This window comes from Convolutriloba macropyga, chromosome 6 (genome assembly GCF_964194025.1).
Source record: "Convolutriloba macropyga chromosome 6, txConMacr16.3, whole genome shotgun sequence".
In the NCBI taxonomy this organism is placed as follows: domain Eukaryota; kingdom Metazoa; phylum Xenacoelomorpha; order Acoela; family Convolutidae; genus Convolutriloba; species Convolutriloba macropyga.
This window is the reverse complement of record NC_134473.1, coordinates 38,395,985-38,412,374: the sequence shown is the minus strand read 5'-3', so window position 1 is coordinate 38,412,374 and position 16,390 is coordinate 38,395,985. Positions and strand designations below refer to the sequence as shown.

The window sequence follows — 16,390 nt, the reverse complement described above, 5'->3', positions numbered from 1 at the left end:
GTATCAATTCACTGCAGATCTTTATTGGAGCCTCTTAATGTTAAGGTCTCTCAATATTTGTTTATCCGAAACTGATGAGGAAGCAATTTAATTAAACGGTGTAGAGGACAGTTTTTTAGCACGGGAATCAAACCACCCACTCTTCCCTCCCCTTCGCACTTACGAAGTAAATTTAAAGCTATATGGTTAAATGGCAGCAAAATAAATGCAGCCTCTCTGCAGTCAAATTTGTTCCACCTTAATCAGTTCTGCTTCAAGTTGTTTTTGACTTCATGGCTATTTTGATCAACAATCGTTGTAATAAATACATTAACAAATGCTTGTTAGTTCCCTCAGGAAGTTGTTCAACAACTCGGCTGGGCCTCGGAGCTTGATAACTTCTCGATTTCCATTGGAACCCTGTGCTAATATTAAAGCAAGCTTTGTTGTAGGACCTCTGGGGCCATCAAACGTGCAGGCGTCAGTTTTGAACAGCAGTGCAGTGAGGATCACATGGAGTGCACCCACAGGTGGGGTAACAGTGTACGAGCTGGAATATAACAGTGCCAGCGACAATTCCAACCCAAAAATCAACAGCACTTCAACCGACGAGATCATCGCGTAAGCCAACGCATTCCGTTTCTCCCCTCATAGTCCCACCATAGAAAAGTTCTCAACTGTTTACAGAATCATAATTTTGACATATTTTGCGGGATTAGCACGAAATTTAGGAAAATTATGGAAAGAAATTGAAATCCGGGACCGAGAAGTGATAAGAATTTCCTTGGGGAATATTTTGTGGAATGCTAGGTTCCATTTGGCAAGAGTGTCGATTTGCTAGTCAGGTAAAATTTTGAAACTTTCATAGAAAAGAAAGTTGAAATTAAAAAGAGCTTTATAAATAGATTGAAGTAATTTATTTTTTTAAATTTTGGCTCGGCAAGGTTTCAAGTTAGAATTCTGATTTTAAATCACCTCCTAAGTTGAGCTCCTAGACCAAAAGTCAATATCTCCAGACTAAAACGAGCACAAGGAAAGCGACGTGTGTTCAAAATTGTATGGTCTGGAAACACAAATGAACGCACGTCTGGCCATAGGTAACTTCGAACGCACGCAAGTCTGAATATAATATACATTGCGTGTGTTAAACTATTTGAATGAAAACAAAGTTGACAAAATATTGTTTGGCTCATGGTGGATTAAGCATTTTTACTAGTGTGCCAACTCAAGTGAATGCTTTCTACCAAGAGAACCTCAGCTCAAATGAGTTCACAAAATGCAAAACCACGAACGCAGGAAAAGTTGTATCCAACATTTTGCTTTGTTTTGGACGATTTTACGCCCAGAATTATAAAACAAAGCTGTAGTTGCAGAAAAACGCTTTAACAACTGGATGCCTGGCACACCTTTTAACCAATGTGATCAACAACTATGTTCTATTGTTCGTATATGTATCAACTACAGAGGCCTTACAATTACCCTATGATATCTATACCTGAGATGTATAGGAATGGAGATCGATCTAAACGTGAACGCACAAAAGTCCAGACGAGCGCACTTTTGAATTCACGAAGAACGCACAAAAAGTTTCAGAACGTGGGAACATCTGCTGAATGCACGGAAACCTGGTGAACGTAATAAAATCTGGACATCAACGTACGAAAGTCCGGGCATGCTCATATTTAAACGCACGAAGAACGCACAAAAAGCGTTGAATGCACGAAAGTCTGGACGTATATTTTTTTTTTGTATGAGACGGACTGGACATACGCATGTTCCATCTAAGACGTCTGGCACCTCAGCCATGGCTCTTTAGAATAAAATAACTGAGAGATAAGTAGCGCCAAAGATAATGATAAGATATGCATGTAGATTTGTCATTAAAAATTTCTACTCCAAATGATTGTAAAAGCATGGCAAAATGTATTGTGGCTATCTTTGCTTGAAGAAAAGAGGAGCCATTAACTATTTGAGTTTTGAGAAGTTTCTATTAATAAACGTAACCGGAGATTTTTCAAAAGATTTATTGATGGCCAGAGATAATCTGAAAATCAATTTCAAACGTTTATCCCTTGCATAGGTCGATAATCAGCGCCCCCTATTAACAATTTCTTGAACCATTTTATTGCGTTGAAAAATAAATTGTTTGAGTTGCAGCGTCATGTAGTTTTGCAGATTCTTTTGCTTCACTATCAACAACTTTCATGGCTTTTTCCTGTTTTTTAAAAAAATGACAAATCAAATGACAAAACTTCACCGCTGGATGTTTTGTGAAATATTTGTGAATGCAATGTCTATATAACATGAAATTTGAACGAACAGCGCAAAAACGTCCTGCACTAACTAGTGTAATTTATTTCGCAACTTACATTAATGCTTATTTTCTGTGCCGTTTCATGCTATTTAATTTTGCTAATTTTTTTATTTTGGTAGAATTTTTTTCCGCAGACATTGATTGGTAACGAGTTGATGGAGTTTCTGTCTTCTCACTTTCGGTTCTCAGTGGTAAAAAAAATGACACATTTTACTAACATTTGATTTTTGTTATTGTTAGTTTACGCAGAAGGTGCCACTTAAAAATTATGAACTCAAAGTTTAGAAATTTAAAATATCTAAAGAAATAATGTTTTCTAAAGTTTTTGTTTTTTTGTCTTCTGATTAATTTGAAAATGGTGCATATGTTTTTCTGCTCCTAGACCTTCAACCCATATATTGAGCCCATTATTGTCTTCTTAAGGAGAAGTTTATCAAATAGACCTTCGTTTACAACTTTGCTTCGAACATGAAATAACTAAAGACAAAATAATGTAGGCTGACTGTGTAATAAGTAGCAACTTTTTTGTGGCAAAATTTATTTCAATTCGAATTCTGTTCATTCAGTTATTAATGATGCGACAGATTTTTATTTTTAGAATAAGATCTCGGAAAAGTTATCATAGCTAAGTAAACATTGATTAATTATAGCACACTGTTGCTATTGCAGTCGAACAGTTGTCAATATAAGAGGCGGAGCCGAGTTCATGAATTATGGAAATGACAACCGTTTGGCAATATTTTTAAGTTGCATAACTCATGATGCCACTGTGTAGCTGGTTAGACTGATTTTTTCAACCACTCTTTTCTCTCCAGCGACAGTTCCGAGGAAAGATGGTCTTATCCCACAATGGCGTCTTAAACTTTTTGAGTACTAACAAATTATTTCATTGATAAATTTTGTGTTCTGTGTGTCTTTGTAATATGAAAATACGTTTTTTTTTATTTTTGCAGTGCAATCCTGAACACAGCTGACGACTACAACGTGACAGTTAACTCTTACTTCACATGCCCAAGTGGACCTTGCACGACAGACGGAAGCTGTACTCTCATCAGTGACTTAGCAGATTTTGGCACCTTTTCCACGGGTGCGTTAAAAACTTACTAATTCGAGGTTACGGGAGTTTGCATTCTGTGAATGTGAGCGTGCGTGCGTGCGTGCATGCGCGTGTGTGTGTGTGTGAGGGGGGGGGGGGTGGTGCGTCTGTATGTATGTATGTATGTATGTGTGTGTGTGTGTGTGTGTGTGTGTGTGTGTGTGTGTGTGTGTGTTGGTGGTTTGGGTATGATTATTAATCATGTCCAAACCACCATTATGATTATGGTGGTTATTATGATTATTAAATTGACCTGGTAACCGGTATACGGGGATGACTTAGTTCAAAAATTATACAAGCATGACCATTTAGCAGGATACTGGTGACAATTAAAACTTACAAATTTTAAAATTAGAAGATACTTCATTTGTTTAAGGAACAACAACACAGGTGCTGTCCAATCAAATTCATACAAATCGTTGTTTCGTGTAAAAACATTGGCAAATTTTTCTAATCTGACAACAAAAAAGACTCCAATATTCACTATTCACATTACTCGACCAAGTAAAATTCGTTCTTAAAAATAGTTTTTCCAGAGGAGCAATATGACCCGACGGTCGTTATCGTTAAACGTAAGAGCTGTTTCAGAATGAAAAGTTTTATTTAACAAATTAAGCAAGTCATTCTGAACCAGCATGACACTGATTGGCAACAAATTATATTAAGCAAGGCTTTTCTTGTATTTGTTGCCACTGAGAGATTGTCTGCTTAAAGCCTATTTCAATGCTCGTTTCTGACGTTTTTCTGCTTCCGGCGATTTGGTCAATTTGGAAACCAAACGCTGGCAGCAAAAAGGAGGACCGACAAAAATCATTTGTATAAATTTACTTTATTATTAAAAGGTTTGTAGAAAACGGCTCATTTCTTTTCAAGTAAACAAATTTTTTGTTGAGTTTTGAAAAAACTCTGGTTGATGTGATCAATCTATTATCCATTCATATTTTTGTTTATATGTGTTGAGTGCGATGATTGTTTGTGTGGTGGATAATTGTGTATGTGTGTGTGTATGTGTGTTTGTGTTTGGTGTGTGTGTGTGTGTGTGTGTGTGTGTGTTAATGTGTTGTGCAATGTGTATGTGCATGAGTATTTGGTTTCATGACGGTGTGGGTGTATGATTTGTGTGTTTGCGAGTGCGGTGTGTGTATATGTTGTATATATATATATATATATATATATATATATATATATATATATATATATATATATATGTGTGTGTGTGTGTGTGTGTGTGTATGTGTTTGTGTGTGTGTGTGTGTGCGCGCGCGTGTGTCTGTGTGTTTGTTTGTTTGTTTTTTAAGAACTTATAGAATCCGAAAGGCTTTTTGTGCACTGGTATCTTACCAACACGAAAAAGACGTGTGGTTATATTGTGCGTTTATGGTCGTTCAAGATCTGGCCAGTAAAAATTCTCGAAAGATTTTTTTAAGAACACGTTTTATAAATAGTCTTATCAGATCTTTTTATCAGAATCTGACAAGATTAACATTTATTGTGCCCAATCTTACAAATGCCCCATCAGATGTTTGTAAAAGGATGCATATCCTTATCTTTTTAAAGCCATTATTCTAAAAGTTTTGAAAGTTTTACTGGATAAAAATTTCAGAATCAGAATAACTTGGAAATATTTCTGGGCAAACTGTCAGTTGCGATGGGCCTAAAAATGATTATTCCAAAAGTACTTAAAGTCAAGTTAAATTTTCTATGTTAAAGACAAAACCCAATATTGTAAAAAAAAACAACACAGCAACAAGGCCCATTCATGTTATCTTTCAATAAAACATAATCACAAATTGAAGTGTGCAATCCCGTATTGAACCTCCAAAGTAGAACGGACCTTGAGCAGGGTAATTCCAGCGTTAGGTGCGCTATCAGAGCTGGAACAGAGTTTCACCAGAGTACGCGACCTCTCAACTCCTGGTCTTGTCTTAACAGAGTAGAACACAGAGTAGGTCTATTCTGGCATTTGCCTTGACAGAGTAAAACCCTGAGTAGGTCTACTCTGGAGTCTGTCTTGACAGAGTTGACCACAGAGTAGGTCTACTCTGATGTCAGCCTTGACAGAGTTGACCACAGAAATAAACTAAATATATTGCTCTAATATATTCATTTCATAAAAAATGATGCTTGAAGTATTAAATCTATCTAAAGAAAAGACCATTCTAAAATTATTGCCTACTGTCAAGAATTGTCAGCTCTGTCAAGAGTTGTCCCAGATTAGGCCTGCTCTTGGCCCACCTCTGTCAATGACAGCCCAGAATAGGGCTACTCTGGGAGCTCTTCTGTCAAGGGTAACCACATACTACTACTCTGGACCTACTCTGTCAAACGTAAAGAGTGACCTGATCAGACTCTGATCCAGCTCTGAGAGTTTCCCTGAATTTACTCTGTTCCAGTTCTGATATGCCTTGGAGGTAAAGTACGGGATGATATATCTTACTGGTTTCACTGTGCAGTCAAGTTTTCTTTTTGTTTTGTTTTTCACAATAAATTTGCAAACTTTACAATTTATAATAAAATAGCCAAAACTGTTTTTATTATGCCAGCTTTTGATTAACCAGTTTGCTTGAAACATCCGAACAAAGAAGTTTCTAAAGGTAATCGTACAAACAGGTAAACAAACTGTTTTCATCATGATAACCTCAGACAGTTGGGAATAATGGTCTTTTCCAAAATCTTTCGTCTTAGCTGACAAATATTTGGTACTAGAAACTAAGAATGCAGCCATAAAATAATGCGATTGTATTAGATAGTCAGCTTGTTCAAGAATTTGTAGAAAATTGACATTCCTGTACTGACTCTGTTCTTTTTCACTGCGATTTTAAGTGCTTTTTAAGGAAATCTACAATTTAAAAATTAGCTACGGAATATATTTTTTGTAGAAAGACGTACGGGTTGTGGAGGAGTTGGTAAGATTTAGTATAGGATTCAGTGAGTTCCATTGGCAAAAAGAGCAAAAGATTACGGGTATAAGTATTATAAAACTTAAATTAAGCTTGGGCAAAATTGTTATAATACAATCTGACTGGCGCGAAACAACTAATACCTGATCAGGGAACACAATAAATTCTGATCACGTAACAGAAACTGATCTTAATCGTGCTTTAGTAGGTCTTCAGATTCACACTAAACAAATTTACGCTTAATGCACCTTAAATCTTTCAATGTTCAACCCAAGTTATGGTATTTATAGGTTTAAAAAGAGTTCAAGCGAAGACGTTGTTCAGTATTTGTCTAATTGAAATTACACACTATAAAATTTTTTGTTGAAAATGTTCTTGAATAAAGCTATTATTATAATTTTTAAAATTTTGCTATTATTTTGAAGTTCATAAATACTGCAATTGGGAACAACCATTTGATGGTTATGGTGCAAAAGAAAATTAGAGAATTCTCGCGTGATCATTTAAGGTGATAATGTGATGGTAAGAATATGAGCGGATTGGTTAAAAAATGATAAAAAATTCAAGCCGCTGCATCCGTTTTTTAAATATAGGGAGTTAAAAAGATTCAACTGCGTTGGCAAGAGAAACTGATTTTATTGGTTTATATTGTTTGCATAACATTTTTGCCAAGTTAGTTGCATTTTTTTCTAGTTCACTCACTAAAAATACAAATACTTCCATTCTCGTCACTTATAAACCGTCCGTAACCGTCTAAAACCCAGCCCTTACCTTTGTTATTAAATTCAAATTCAATGGGTTCATAGTCATAATTGCGGTAAAATTCATATCTTTAACTTTGGTTTTTGATAAACTTCGGAGACAAACATTTTGCTTCACTATCATACATGAGTTTCATCGTGCCACACTTAACTTTGATGATAAATGAGGTTGTAAACCACACCACTGTAAGTTAATGTTTAACAGAATCACAGGCTTATACAAAAACACATATCACTGTAAACTCTTGCAAATCAGTTGCGGTCTCTCTTTTTAAGTCTGATCCGTAGTTGCCGTCAACGGATCAGACTTAAGAAAAGATAACAGATTTTGGTGGATCTTAGTGTTTAAAACCAAACCATCGGCCGGTTTGAACCCAATCAAAAACACAAACAACAACTGATTTTCAAGAGTATTTTGTGATGTGTGTTTTTCTTATATGAAGCACAAAAAGACATCTGGGTCCAAAAAAATACTATAACTTGTTGAAAAACTGTAAAAAAAATTGCAGCCAGAGCTAATGCAAGTGATATTTATCCCTTTGCTTTACATTCGAACCATGGTTGGTATCACTCATGATTGAAAAAGGAATGCTTTGTAACAACTTAGTGCAATCAGAGGCACTATGACAAATATATGTATAAATTTTTTGATATGTTCTCCCCTTTTACCAAAATTTTCCGTATTTTCAAACACAAACTAGATAATAACAATGACAGTTTCCTGGTTAAAAATATATAAACACCTGAATTCTTTTACCAGCTTTTTTTATTTATAAAAATTTTTACAAAACAACGCTTTGTATACAATAAAAATTGTTTTGAACTATTACCTTTAAAAGTTATAATCAAATTTTATAGCGATTTATAAGTCTGCTTTGCATACAGGCAACCTTTTTTAAACAATAATGTCTTCTCGAACAAATTTAAAACTTTTTTTCAAACAACACCATTTTCCAAAAATGTTACTCGTGATTAGTTTATTATTGACACACCAAAAACAAATACAGTTTTCATTGAGTACTCGAGTTTTTTAACATCACTTAGTTTTCATATTTAAATACTCTTAGACCCGAGCAGAAAATGAAAATTAATCTTGCTTTCATCAAATTTATCGCACAATTTTTTTTCTAAATTTTGCTATTGAAACTTGTTTTAGTGGTCACTATACTGCTCTGTTAGTTCTTTAGAGTCTCAATGAAGAATAATCAGTCAACCGTATTTTATTAGGGCTCATTAAAAAAAATTAATGAATGCACAGATAAAAGGTCAAGATTTCAATTTTTGCCTTACAATCGGTTCATGCATATCACAATGTTGACAAAAACTAACTACAATATCTCTTAATTCGTTGAACAATAGAATTTTTCATTAGACTGAATTATACAATCTGTTTCAGAAGAGTATTGGGTAAATACAAAATGTCACGGAGACATCCGCAATAATAACAAAACTTTCACACACTAGATAATTTAAACAATATGAATTGCAAATCCCAACAAAAAAATCGTTTGTTTCGGTTTTTCCAGAAAGCAATCAAAGAAATCAGAACAACAATGAGTAGGTTAAAAACTTCAAACTCAGTTATTCACTATGGCATAATAAGTATAATAATGACTAATATGGTCCTGGAGACGTTTTGACCTACTTGAAACCCCCTTAGCTGGAATTTTTTCTAAATGCTATTTCAAAAACTGTTAACTGACTCAATTTAAAAATGGAAAAAATTTATACCACTCTTTATTTCGGGCAATAAAAATGTTGTTAATAACAACAGACCGAATTCAGGAATAATCGAGGTTTTTGAAACAAACATAAGTCGTCCGATGTTATTGTTTATGAAGAATTGCAAAATTGTTAGCCAGGAACAGTTTCGATTTAGAGCAAACGGACCATACCATGTACTCATGCTTCACTGAATTTTATTGAAAACAACAGATAAATCATATATTTAAAATACTCAGCAGAAATTGATTTTTTTTTTAATTTTGAAAATTATTTGATTCTTTGAATCATTCTGTTTTTTAGAAAATTTTTTGGGGACTCCATGGAAATTTTAATCTTTATTAGAAAGTTATCTTGATAACAAACCGACAGGAAAATCTTGAAATCAAATCTTTCCCATTCAATATGAAAAAATGTGTTTTATAAGGATCAAAAACTGTTCACTATTGTTTTCTACATATATATATATATATATATATATATATATATATATATATATATTTGTGTGTGTATGTATGTATGTATAGATATAAATATTTATATATACATATACATATATATACATATAAATATAAATATATATAAATATATATATATATATATATATGTATATATATATATATATATATAATATATATATATATATTTATATATATATATATATATAATATATATATATATATATATATATATATATATATATATAATCTGGTGCAGTGTGTTAAAAGTAGTTAAATTTTCCGAAGTGCTGATGAAGCAGCGAAGTGTTCATAATGAAATAAAAGTATTCAAAACTTCTAATCAGATGTTAGTACGTGAAGAAACTGGTGCCCAATTTTTTTTTGTTACGTCAAATATTGGCAAATGCCAGCTGGTATCCTATGGTAATAACAAACTATAAAGAGCGTTTTTTTCTGGTTTTGCTTTTGTCAAAACAATTTCGGTCAAAGTTTTATGAGCTCTTTTTGATTACAAATTGAATTTCAAGAAACCTACTCTTTTTTCTAATTAAGAGACTGCATAAACTTTGTTGCTTTTTTACAAATTATATTTTCCCTAACTGCTCAAATTTTCTGCACTTTTAACTTAAAAGCCTAATTGAATCTAATATTGTACGGTAAAACAGAACTTGACAAAACTCATTCCTTAATAATAAAATATAGTGTTTAATTTGTTTTCAAAGAAAATGTCTGTCAAAAAAAACTTTTGAAAACTAGAGGCAAGATAAGCAGACATTCTTCCAGTCACGCGCTATCAGACAAACATAATGAAGATTTTAACACAAAAAGGTTTAAAAAACCAAATATGCAAAAGGAAATTTCTTTGCCAAATTGAATGACTTAATTCCGATAAACCTCCAGTCGATGTCAAATTCTACCTTCAAATCTTTTTTGACCATTTTGAAAAAACCAATACTGTATTCAACAACAGAACTTCAATCCGCATAGTTTTTTAGTCCTCGAATGTTTTTTAGCAACCGTTAAGCATTGTTCTCTGAGACAACTTTAAAAAATGAACTACTCTCAGGATTTTACGATTGTTCCCTCCAGGTAGTTGATTTGTTTCAAGTGCAATTATATCTGATAAATAAAATTGAATCAAATCAAAATTCTGATTAAAACTGTTTAACTACTTTCAGTACCTAATTTAAATTTGTACGCATTCGGGTGTTTGCACTCTCATTTCCGTTAAAATCTTTGAATGATTCAACATTTTTGAAACACTTTTGTCTTGTTTGGAGAGAATGCTGAAACTAATGAAATAATGAAATGTTTACTCAAAAATTAGATTGCAAATTATTTCTACTCGAACAAAAACTCAAACTTCCTTTCAAGATAGGTGTTCATCGAAATTTTTAACAAAAGTTTTAATCCTTTTGTTAAATAAATTTCTTTCACTTTTTTGATGAAAGCAACGCGAAAGTTATTAGGAGTGGGTTTAGTTCAAAAAACGAGCAGCGAAATGAATGTCAGAGCAAAAAATCAAATGAACGGAATGATCACAACTCTGCATGAACAAACGCATGAGTCCAATTAATGAAATTTGGACAATTGAGGGAAACTAATTAAAAGCAACATCATTAAACGTGTATGATTGAGATAGATCATCGCACCTCATGTGTTTTTGAAAAATAGACTGCGTCATAAAACGGGATCAGGCAACATGTTTGACCTGTGTGCGTTTAAAAAATGGAAACCATCGGGTACGCCAAGTATTGCCATTTCTCGAGCGAAAACGCTCCCTCTTTTAATACAATTTTAATGCTCATCTTTCACTTTTTTTGTTTCATTTTTTGGCTCAATCTTCATCTCATATGAGTTCACTGAAAATCACTCTTCTTTAACAATTAATTATTAAAAAATTTCAAATCAAGTAGTTTTCAGTGAAAACAACTCATGTGAGATGAAGAGCCGTTAAACTCCGTCCCAATAGTGTTGTTTTTCTAACAATTTGTGTCATAGTGGAGTCAGCTTTACTGACAAAACCCTGATTTTAATCTCTTCCATATTTGCTGTAGCTCCTGGTCCGCCAGATACAGATATCACTGCACTTGAGATAAACCTGCCATCTGGACTCTCCCGGATCCAAGTGGAATGGGGCAGCAACTCAACAGATGTGGCACCAGACACCACCGAGTTCAAATGGAAGGTATTGTTGAGAAAACTCAATTAATTTTCTATTTTTTTCATAGAAATAAAACCCACCCCGCATACACAACTGCGTGCGAAAATACTACTTCCCTCATTGTAGAACAAAAGTAAGAAGCCTTTCTTTATAGGTTTCAGTCCCACAAAGTGACGCCCTTTAATAGATAAATCCCCCACTTTTTGCTGCAAATCTTGATGGCATTTAAACCTATTCTACCGAAATATATTCTCAAGTTAAACAAAAAATTAACAAACTGAAAAAAGATAATTATATTTAAGAGATTTTTCAATTTAACTAGATATGGAGTTGCATTTTGATTTTCCAAAAAGTTATTTTCCTCTAAAACAACGTTTAATTTTCATTGGAACTGTTTTCATCTCTCATCTTAACTGCAGCGCTGAGAGACTGTAGTAAATATTCAAAAAATGATACTGGAAAAATATATGAGCTCGAAATAAGTTTTGTGCATTTGGGGTCATTTAATGAAGGCGAAATTCTAATCGCGAGAGTCAAATAGATGTGAATTGTTTTTCTTTAGGAAACTATAGAAGTTCCGCTTAAAGCTGAAAAAGAATATCAGTTGGTTCTTGTAGTGGATTAGCGCAAACGATGTTCACTTGTTTGAACTGTTTTCAGTTTTGACAAAATTTATTGTTCTTACTCCACAGTTAACGCGTCTGAAAAAAGCACGGGAGAGTAACAAGGTAAATCCGATTGATATCAAAAGCAAGAACCAACTCAGGTTAAGGCCCCAGACCCAAGCCAGCTCTGATCAGACTATGCCCAGGCTTTATTCTTTGATCAGTCCGGGCCAGACTGAAATGACCTCTGATCGGACTTTCGTGCAACCCAAGGAAAAGTGCAATATTTTTGCTATGGTAGCCCTCTCTGATCAGGCAATATGACAGCCCAAAGCAACTTCTGATCAGATTTTTAAGTAAACAAATTTTTATGCGACTTTTGTGCGACCCAAACTTTTTGGGCAACTTTATTGAGACCAAAGCACCATCTGATTAGACCATCCTCCAGATTTTGCCCTCTGATCAGAACACTCCTCAATTCATGTTATTATTATTTGGAATTTGTATAAAATATGCAATTCAAACCTGTGGCACTCAACTTAATTTGAATAAAATAGTATATTGTGCTAAGATTGGGACAAAGCTAATTGATGAGTTAAGAAACGAAGTTACTTTGAAGTTCCTGTAATTTTGCTGAATGGTCAGTTAGTGCTCAGCGATGGTCAGTTAGTGCTCAGTGATCAGATTTTGAGGCATCTCATGTGGTCTTTGGTCTTGAATCAGTTTTTCGTGCGACCGTTGCCCAGACTTTCGTGCAACCAATGTCTAGAATTTGTCCAGACTTTGTTCTCTGGTCAAACATTTTCCAACCGTTGTTCAGACTATTTACAGACTTTGAGCTCTCTTCAGACATTTGTGTGACCATCATCCCGTTTATCTTGCGGCTGTAACATTTTCCAGACCCTGTAATTTGGGTCGCACTATACCCCCCTTGTGCAACCCAAGTCGGTCTGATTAGAAGTGGCTTGGGTCTGGGATCTTAATCTGGGCATCTATACATGCTTGCGGTTTGATATATTAAAAAAATGGAGTTTCCGCCCTAAAAAGGGAAAGAATTGAATACTTTTAAAATACATAACTGAATGCAAAATGATTCTGTTGAGTGAATTCTTAATTTCTTGGCTAACAGTTACATATGATATTCAATTACATTACTCGAAAATAGAGCAAAGTTTAACAGTGAGTATTCTCTTTTCCCACAATTGTTGAAATTATCTCAGTATTGTTGAAACTTTGAAGTTTTGCAATTCAGAGGACTACAGGCAAATTTTGATGACGAAAGAAACTTTGTTATATGACTATGCTTTAAGGCATTGTTCTTCATTTAGCTGCAGCGTCAAATAAGAAAAAGTAACATCAACTTAAAATTAAAACAAAGAGCTCTAAAATATGACCAACACAAAACTTTTTGACGTTTTCGATGTAAGCTGAAAACTAACTCTTTCCTCACATCTTCTGTGAGAATACAGAAAAGATGAGAACCAACTGAATGGCAAATCCGCCTTTAAGATATTTTTCGGATCATTTCCGCTTGCGCCCCCTGTTCGTTATGCACAGGTTACACCAGTTACAGAGCACATGTCAATACATAGCGTGGACTATGTAAAAACATGGCACGTGCGTGTGGGGGTGCAAATTTTTTGCACCCACTAAGCTAGGGGGAGGCAAAAACGGAAAGATCCTTTTTTGTATAAATTGCAACGGTTTTCATGGATAATCTAGCCACATGTTCATGATAGTTAAAACGTTTGCCGAAAAAAAACATTATTTTAAACCCAATTGTGTGAATCAATTGTTACCGTACTTTTTGGTATTATTAGTATAACTGGCTTAGAGAAATGTAACAAAATTTATGTCCTTTTGATTTATTTTCAACGTTTTTATAAACAACCGACTTTTATGAAAAATTTCACCACATTTTTTCAAATTTAATACAGCATTTGAATTTAAAGCACACAAAGTATTTCAAAATTTCAACAATTGTGAAAAAAATATACTCATTGATAACCTTTGCTCTATTAAAAAATTAAAATAAATTATTTTTTCTTATTCGACGCTGCAACGAAATGAAGAACAATGCCGAAAGGCGAAGTGATATAACGAAGATCTCATTCGTCATCTAATTTTGCCTGTACTTTTCTGAGTTGCGAAACTAGAAGGGCAAACATTTGAACATATATCGGTAATGCCATAGCAAAGTTGATAAAAGATAAAAACCAAAGATAACGGGAGTTCCGAATGAACCTATAATTTACCGCATGTGTTCAATTTATCACCAAATTGCTAACTATTTGCTTTTTACAACCTCTTCAGAAGCCAAATGCATGAGGAACAATTTTCAATTCATAGGAAATTTTTTCTTGACGAGCAAAAAGTTCTAGGAGCAAAAGTCTTAACGTACTGCGAACTGAAATAGCTTATATTTCCTTCCATCATGTTTTCATGTTTTAGAAACGCGTTTTCATGTTTTCATATTTCAGCGATCTGAAAGTGTAAATTAAATTGAAAAATATTCTGAGACTCGGGGGGAATGGGCTGAAAACCAGATTGAATATTCCCCTAATCTGAGCTGCTTGTAACTGCCCCCGTGTATTAGTTTCTTGTTTGGGACAGCTGTGGGGTAGTTTTTAAGCACCCCAACAATGTGGCTAAAAAAGACAAAATCGTTGAACGTTACATTTTTTTCCATATTCAAAATTTTTAAAGTTTGTTTTGACCTAATTACTTTGCAAGTGTTATCCAAGTCTTGGCCAAGACTTGAAAGACACGTCAGACTTACATTTAGACTTGCCTAGAATTGAAAAGCCAAAATAGACTTCTCGGACTTGCGTCTGTAAGCATTTATCAATAGTATATCGGTTCTAAAACTTTGCATATCAAATGCGTATCAAATGTACATTAAGATTAAAATGAGGTCATTGAGTTCACCCAGGCTGACTTTATCCTGTATATTCTGAAAAATTACTCATGCGTTGAAATTAATGCTGAACTGCATTTTGTCATATTTCTGCAGCTTATAACTGGTAATTACTACAGCAGTAAACGCCCTCTTTATACTTAAACTTGTTTGTAGATAATTACCACAAAGCCCACATAACTCACTGGTTACGACTGGTTACGTAAATTAAATGCTACAAGTACCCATGCGGAAGCTTGAATTGCAGATAAAGCGAATCTTCTAGGCAGGAACATACCATTTTTCATGCAATAAATTTTAATTAAAAATCAAGACTAGCTCAAGTAAATTGGGACATGAAAAGAGTACTGGCAACCCACAAAAAAAAACAAAATGTCTGTGACTGATTCAGCTTTGGTTTGCTGCCACCAACCTCCGGGTTGCAATTCGACGTGCCCAGTACTTATATTGGCTTGCAGTTAGCCCCGGCTCGATAAAAAACAGTAAACTCAGTGAGGAGGGATGTTAAATAATTGTAATTTATTATCGATATAACTGGCTATAAAACTTTTTACATATCTAATATATTGTGTTCAGTCGCAGTTATATAATAATTTTAATATTTTATTAGCGGGGTTCACCAAAGTGGCATTTAACTTCAATGCCCTCAGATGTCTCTATTATGTTGCAGGTATCAAGAAGCTCGGATGGTGGCAGTAATTACGACACTGATATCGTGACAGACGGAGCCTATGGAACCACCTTCATATTTGACGATTCTCTCACACCAGCGTCTCTTTACTACTATAAAGTGCAGAGTTTCTACAGAGGCGGAGGCTCAGACGAAACAGTCTCATCAGCATGCACACGTATGAGCTGCCATTGTAGTGTATTTATTGCATCTGTTTCTAACACTGCGTGGGGGTTATCTCCTTGGGTGTTTGCTTTCCGTTTGAGTGGGTTTTTATTAAAAGCGATTGTCTGAACAAAAATTTTTGATTTCTACAGCTGCTTGAGCGCTGTGACATTGTAAATTGCCGGTTTTTGAAGTCAATTTTGACAACACAATATTGGCCGCTTCGTTTTATTTTTGTATCAATCGATGAGTAATCATCAGATGTTTAATAGATCCAATTTTGGAAAAACTAAAGTATATAGAGAAAAATTGGATCTTTTCAACAATTGCCCCCATTTGCATAGAATCTGAGCGAGCGATTTATCAATCAATCAGAGACGACTAATAACTTTCCACGTGTGGGCATACAACGGTAAACTGAATAGAATAAAATATTCTATACGATGGCATTTAGCCGATTTGGAATACAAAGCGAAAAGAATTGCCGACTAGCCAAGTTGAACCCATTTTGCGTGGAACTCAATTTACTGCTGCTTGCGGAAAACTGACCATCTTCTTTCTTCATTTACACTGTAACTAGATTTACCAGTTTTTCTTAATTTGGATCTATTAAACTTCTGATATTTATTTGTCGAG

General features: G+C 34.3%; 1 protein-coding gene across 1 annotated transcript in view; it reads left to right on the top strand.

Moving 5' to 3' along the window:
• Positions 1-16,390, top strand: part of LOC142341310 (uncharacterized) — a 216,660-nt gene that overhangs the window by 36,641 nt on the left and 163,629 nt on the right. The window contains exons 8-11 of the mRNA XM_075392234.1: positions 432-600; positions 3,247-3,380; positions 11,291-11,421; positions 15,590-15,767. Of these exons, the coding sequence (XP_075248349.1) occupies positions 432-600; positions 3,247-3,380; positions 11,291-11,421; positions 15,590-15,767 (612 nt within the window). The remainder of the gene's footprint in view (positions 1-431; positions 601-3,246; positions 3,381-11,290; positions 11,422-15,589; positions 15,768-16,390) is intronic.